Source organism: Corylus avellana, chromosome ca8 (genome assembly GCF_901000735.1).
Source record: "Corylus avellana chromosome ca8, CavTom2PMs-1.0".
NCBI lineage: Eukaryota > Viridiplantae > Streptophyta > Magnoliopsida > Fagales > Betulaceae > Corylus > Corylus avellana.
The window spans coordinates 15,986,375-15,993,808 of NC_081548.1; the positions used below are offsets into that span (position 1 = coordinate 15,986,375).

General features: G+C 35.1%; 1 protein-coding gene across 1 annotated transcript in view; it reads left to right on the forward strand.

Annotated features, from left to right (window-relative positions):
* LOC132190948 (pentatricopeptide repeat-containing protein At1g11290, chloroplastic-like) overlaps positions 1-3,521 on the forward strand; it is a 5,638-nt gene extending 2,117 nt beyond the window's left edge. Inside the window, exon 2 of the mRNA XM_059605973.1 lies at positions 3,512-3,521. Within this exon, the coding sequence (XP_059461956.1) occupies positions 3,512-3,521 (10 nt within the window). The remainder of the gene's footprint in view (positions 1-3,511) is intronic.
* Positions 3,522-7,434: the final 3,913 nt, after the last annotated feature.

Sequence of the window (7,434 nt, forward strand, 5' to 3'; positions counted from 1 at the left end):
CTATCTATTTTTGGCCCTTCTTTTATTTAGTATTTTTAAAAAAATAAAAAATGGTATTTTTCTTCATAATAATGACATTTTCTTAAAAAAAATGACATTATTATGAAAAAAATATCATTTTTCATTTTTAAAAAAATACCAAATAAAAGAAAGACAAAAAATAGATAGGGTTGCTTCAAACATTTTTTCTATTTTTTATCTTATTTTATTTTTTAAAAATAAATAAGGTAAAAGTTGGACTTTTGTTGGACAAAAAAGTTGGGTCTCTATCATTCTTCATAATAAATTAATAATTCTTTTTTAGCCTTCATTTATAATTTATGGGGAAATATTTTAACTTTTTTTCACCGCCTCAGAAAAAAAAAATGTTAACAACTTCTTCACCGCCCACGGAAAATAAAAAATAACTTTTTCACCGAAAGGGTGTACGAACTTCCACTTTCTAACTACCATAAAGGCATTATATAATTTTCCATATCTTCATCATATCTAATCCACACTTCTTGAGGAATGTAAAATTCAAATAGGATAATAACAGTTCAACAAATATTTTAAGATGACTTATGTTATTTAGTAAATTTTTATATAATTGTTTTATAATTATGGTTAGGGCTGGTTAGATCACTAGACGAGTGAGGCGCTTGTCTAAGGCCCCCGGATTAATAAGGCCTTAAAAAAAAAAATTTTGCCCAAATTTTTTTTTTTATAATAATATATATATATATATATTTTTTTTATAATAATATATTTTTTTATTTTTTATTTTTTTAATAAAAACTTAAGGCTCCGAATCATGATAAGTAAGTAATTTAATAAGCCTATGGTAAAATAAGACTAATTAATCAAAAAAAGCAAATATCCTTATAATTAAAAAGAGTCTATCTACCTATGCATCCGAAATTATTTGATATTGAAATATCATTTTAACCCTACCTAATCACCCACTTTCTTTCCTTTCTTTTTCTTTCTCTCTTTTCATCTCCACTGCCGACAGCCTCCCCTCTTATCTTCTTTTTTCTCTTTCCTTAGTTTCACTCAAAACAGAACGTGATGGAGAGAGATTAAGAGAGAGAGAGAGAGAGAGAGAGAGAGAGGCTAGGCGAGAGAGAGAAACATGTGTATCAATGAGGTAAGGATTCATAAAAAAAAATTTATTTATTTATTTATTTTTGTAATGTTTATGTCTGTGCTTGATTTTTCTTGTGGGTTTTATATGAGTTTTTGTCAATTTTTTTGTGGGTTTTGTTTGAAACAGGTGTATCAAAGAGGTAAGGATTTATAAAAAAAATAAAAAAATAAAAAAAAATTTGATTTTTTTATTGTTGTCTTTATTTTTGTAAGGATTAATAAAAATGAGAACTCTAAATATAATAATAATATTAAAATAAATATTATTTAATTAATATATAAATATTAATAAATAAAAAAAGCCTCATTTAAAGGTTTCGTCTAAGGCTCCAAAAAACATTGAGCTGGCCCTGAATTTATGGAAATGTGGTAATAAAAATCAAGCACTTAGTTTTTTCTTGCTGTAAGCCTACGTTGATACAAATGTTGATTTTCACTACCACATTGTTATAGTTGTATATGAGTAGTATGAAAGTTTACTAAATAGCTTTATTCTTTTAAGATAAAGAATAAAGTTATTTAATAGTATTGATGCAATTTTTGGTATAACTTGATCGGTGATTGGCTACTTTTAAAATAATAAAAGCGTCAAAGGATCCGCCACCAATCTAGAGACTAGGGAAACTCTGATGCTTAAGTTAGCATTCTTATTTGGAGTGAGAATATAGCAATGCGTTAGGGTTTTTTATACCTTTTGTATTGTTTGATGTGACTGCTTTCCCTATTCGTTCCATGTTCATGTGGTGGGTGAAAAATAATATCAATTGCAATATCAATAATATCTAGGTCCCATGATCTTGGGATGTGTATCCCTTTTTATTGGGGAAATGGATCCCTCTCGCTCCCCTCCATTTCATTTGAAATGGAGAGGATCCATTTCTCTTTATTGGAGATTCGGGTGGATGCAATTATTATCCATTCCTTATAGAACTCTACGTTCAATGTACCAGTCTCTTAAATTTGGGGATTTGTATTCCTCCTTTAAGGGGATTTTGATGGATATAGTTGCTATCTATTTAGCAACTTATTTGAATGAGATTGCTTAAGTTGGATTTGGGATTTTGTCCCCAAAGTTTTAACAACAAAAGGTCAAAAACAGAAAAACAGTTTTTGTTCTTCATGATATTTTCCACTTGTTGGGAATACGTATGCAAATCAAAATTTGCCCAGCAAAAAAATCATATTCTCATGCCGAAGAATAACTTTATGAAGAACATGCGAATAAAAGTTGCTATTGCAATTAAATAGCAAGAACAAAGAATACTTACTTGAAGATCTAGGGCTACACCTTGGCTTTGGGCAAAAAGAGAACTTGACAAGTGATTTGAGAGCAAACTCTTCTCTATCTATAGGCTTAGCAGGGTAGCAGAAGTTGAGATTTAAACCATGTGGGACTATGAGGCTGAAAAAACAAATCCAATGTGCATAAGGACTATGGCATGGACAACTAGGGCAAAGCACTATAGCCGCATGGGTTAAGGAGAGATTCTCTCTGGTCCATGCATTCCTTACCCTAAGAACTGGGCCTATGTTTTTCAAAATAGTTGTGTACAATTAAGGTTTTCCTATAAGTATGTTATGTTGTAACTCTAATTCATTGAATAGTGAAATATAGCTACACTTTCCTCTGGACGTAGGCACATTGCCAAATCATATAAATGTATGTCTTGATTTTCTCTTGCTCTTTCTCTCTCTCTCTCTTTGATTTCGTATTATTCATCATTGTTGTGCATGATAACAAGAAGTTGCAACAAAATCAATGCCTTTCAAGTCTCTCAACACCAAATGGGAAGGCACTGCACCTTCTCAAGAACCTGTGTTGGAGGACATCGGTTCTCAACACCAGCAACTAGAAGTTAACCAAGAAATTACACATCCCAAGTTTTCTATATATACTTTTTGACTTGTTGTAGGATATGTAGCAAGCTCAATCAAAGCTTGCTGAAGTAGTACAAAAAATGAGGGCAGCTCCTACCTCAATAGACAAGATGAAAGAGCCACAGCAGCACGATGAAACTCATTCTAACAAGAACTAGCCAGAAAAAAGCTTAGAAGCAAAGAATCTCAACTCAACAAAGCATTGTACAACTCAATTGTAGTTTGTCACTCTGTCCAATATGACAACCTTACTAGAGAAGGAACATAAAAAGCTCCCTAGGGAGCTCTGTCACTTTGTTCAAAGCTGCCATACCTAGTAGAGCTCCTCAACAAACTACACCCCATGAAATATGATGGACGAAGAGGGAATGCTCTTGAACATGTCAACAAATTCTTGGACGCTATGAGTCCTCATGCTGGCTTAAATACTTGTGAGGATAAATGGAATTCTCTTCTAATGTGATAGATATAGCTTAAATATTTGTAATTGTGAATCTCAATACAGATATGTGTGAATGTGTGTGTGTGGTTTTTTTATGATTACGCACATGTATACGTGTTTGTATAATGAATTATATATATTGTAAGACGTGCATATTGACTAGAAAAACTAGATTATTTAAGATTCTAGAAAAGATTATAAGATATAATATAGATAGTCCATTTCATGTAAAATAAATTGCATATTATTACAATATAAGGTTTGTTAATGATAAAATCTAAACAATAATTAGGTAACTAACGATAAGTATGGAATTACGAAAAAAAAAATTAAACAATGATAATACATCATTTATATAATGAATTAATAAGTTAATTAAGCAGCTCATGATAAGCTCGTGTTTGTTTGAAAAATAAATAAACTTAGTTTGAAAATATTATTTAACTCGGTGATAAGCTCGAGTTCAATTTGCGTTTGAAACAAACTTAAATCTAAATATTCAATACTATGCCTGATTATTACCTTACTTCTAGCTATCTAATGCCAGTTAATTGAGATTACATATGATTTTTTAAAGAGCATATGTCATTGGCATACGTGCTTTTTGGAACAAATTTGATGAAACTAATAAGAGCATCAGGACTATCATCTTTTTGCTTATTGATGAGTGTTGTCTTGGGTAAATTTTCGGATTGGAGTTTTGTGAACTGGAACTTCGATCTCACCATTTGATCAAAACCCTAAGCTTCTTTAAGTCATGAAACTGAGGTTTTGTGTTGCAAACTCTAAATTGGCTATTGTATGGACTAATTGGATATATGTATATCTTTAACCCAATAATGCCCTTGATAGTGTGGGTATGTAGTGCTTAAGGAAAATTAAGCACCGTATGATGTCAAGTGCTAAAGTTGAGTTGTGATTTGAATTTAACAGTGAAATTGCAATGCAAGGCTTGAGTCAGCATTGTCAAGGATATGTAAGTATATTTCTTACTCAGCAAAAGAACATAATTTAAATTGTTTTTAAAGCATGATATTGATATTTAAACCGAGCCGAATATTCTATGATGATAGATGTTGAGGAGTGGTTCAACTCTTCTACAATGAAGACAATGGAAAGAAAAAGAGTGGGAGAAAAAGTGGTGAGTTTCAAGGACTACTGAGAGAAATAGAGAGAGATTAGCAAAAATGGTGTCGTTGGGTGTGCAAAGTGATAATTTTGGGATGATCACACCCTAATAAGTGTGGCCATCTAATACAGCGTGACTTAGTGGGCTGCAATCAAAAACAATAATAAAGAACGGATAGGTATTTCTAATCTTCTTTAAAACACTCGATACTTTTTAGGTTTTGAAGGGAAAACAGTATAACGCTCAACTCTAAGGCTTCTTATTGAACAAAACTCAATCATAAACTACAATTGCGTTCTAGGGTCTATGAAGTATGTATTTATAGGCCCCCAAACCCTAAACCTAATAAAAATACGAAACTAATTCGAATTAAAACTCTACGGTGCCCGTTCAGACGACCACATATATAAAACATAAAAACACAAAAATAACATATGCATCCGGACGATTTTCGGACGAGGACTTCAGACGAGGCTCTCGGGTTTAGGCTCATCCGGATGGGCTACAGACGAGCTTGCAGACAAGGCTTGCCGATCTACATCATTCTCCCCATATTGGAGAGAATTTGTCCTCGAATTCGAATGGATCTTTCCACTGTCCTTCAGGTGCCCTGTCAATTCGTTCCATTTTCCCGTTCTCAAGGTCAAGATAAGCTAACACCCCACAAGAAACGTGATGCTCTTAATCACCGGTAGACTATGATGATTATTTTGAAGGCTCCACATGCCACCTTGCAATACATCAGGCTTGCCGCACTTCCCTTGCATCTTTTCCCTTCTACATGCCATAAAAATACTCAAGAATGGGTTAATCGTTGTCTCCTTTGTGAACATGTAGTTCTCCTCAACCACATAAAACTCATCACAATCATTGTTAGGAGAATCTGAAAAAATATCGTCTACACCAAGGAAATCAACATAACATACTTCATCATTAAAATTAGGTACTCCATCTAGAAGGTCTTCATCAACCTCATTATAATCTGCGATGCCATTTGTAGGTCCTTCCTCTTCCAAGGGGTCATCTTCTTCGAGGTAGAGGCCGCCAAACATAGGAGGAAACCAGTCTTCTACATACTCTCCCTCTAGGTCGGATGGCAAGGGCTTCTCCTTAGGATCTTCATCATCATCCCTGAGATCGTCATCATAGGTTGGTGAAGAATCCCAATCCTTGAATCCTTGTGAAGGATCTTTGTCATCATGTTTAGACTTCTCATTAATGAACTCGAATTCTTGGAACTCCTCATCAACAGATTCACCTTCCTCTTCCACATCATATGGATTTGGTAGATGGAATTGGGGATCGTGAATAATGGTCAAGTTGGCTTGTCGCTGAATCTCCACCTCAATCCATGCCTTCCGCCGTTGAGATCGCGTCGTACTAAGGATAACCACGTCATCCCTATCCACAAAACATGGAGTTGGTTGTTGGCGACGAACATTAGGACCACCCCTATTGTTCACTTGGTTAGTGAGGATCTCTACTTGTCCCCTCAGGGTCTCCATCATCTCCTTTAGGTGTTGTTGCCAACTAATTGCCGATTGACTCCTCTTCTCTGCCGCATTTCTAGGCACCTTGTTGTTGTCGTATTTTTCTATCTTTTCTTTAATAGGGGACTTTTTGGGTTGCAACCAACCTTGGAAGTCTGGGGTGTAATAGCATTCCGCACTCCGTGCCTTGCAAAAGGATTGACATGTTCACTCTCAATGAAACATTTGTCTTCCGCCCCTGCGTACCACAGTCTTGGTTGACGACGATGAACGTTCGGACTACTCATGTTGGCTAAGTGATCGGTAGGGACTCCGTGTTCGGTGCGAACCCGCTCCCTCTTCTGCATGGCTATACCACCAAACCTCTCCTTCATGTGCCGCAAATGAATCGCTGGTTGCTCCTTACGTGCCGCCTTCGTGCACTTCGTTCATGTTTGCACAACGGTTGCCCCTCCCCATTCATGGAAAGTAACTTCGAATCTGATACCAACTGATGCAGCGTGACTTAGTAGGCTGCAGTGAAGAACAACAATAAAGAACAAATAGGTATTGCTAGATCTTAATTCAATCAAAGGATCTAAGAAATCTTCTTTAAAATGCTAGATACTCTCTAGGTTTTGATGGGAAAACAGAAGAACGCTCAACTCTGAGGCTTCTTATTGAATCATAAACAACAACTGCATTCGAGGGTCTATAAAGTACGTATTTATAGGCCCCCAAACCATAAACTTAATAATAGTATGAAACTAATTCAAATTGAAACTCTTCGGCACCTGTCCGGACGAAACTTAAGTCAGTCTAGACGGCCATAAATATAAAACATAAAAACATGAAAATAACATAGGCATCCAGACGATCTTCGGACGAGGACTTCAGACGAGGCTCTCAGGTTTAGGCCATCTGGACGAGCTACAGACGAGATTGCAGACGAGGCTTGCTGATCTACATCATCATCCCCATACACTATCATACCCTTCCATGGAGGTTATATAAAGTGATAAGATATCACTCTTGGTGAAGAGTTATATCATGAGTCTATAAATAGAGTTCAAGTCAGAGATCATACGTATTACTCATTCTATTCTCTTTGACTTATATCACTTTGTTCTCCATTGGATTTCCGCCCTAACGGGAGACTTCCTATATATAACAGATCATATGTAAATTATTCTTCAGTGGCATCAGAGCGCAAGGTTATGGATGAAGACAAAGAGAAAGAAAGTACAGAGGAAGAGGAATCTAGGAATTACATGGAAAAAATTTTGCACACCATCAACAAACAAGTTTTAGGTTTGGCTTCTTGTGTGGCTTTTTACAATTTGCATCAATTGGTTTCTAATCCAAAAGAACTTCTTAAAATCACTGTG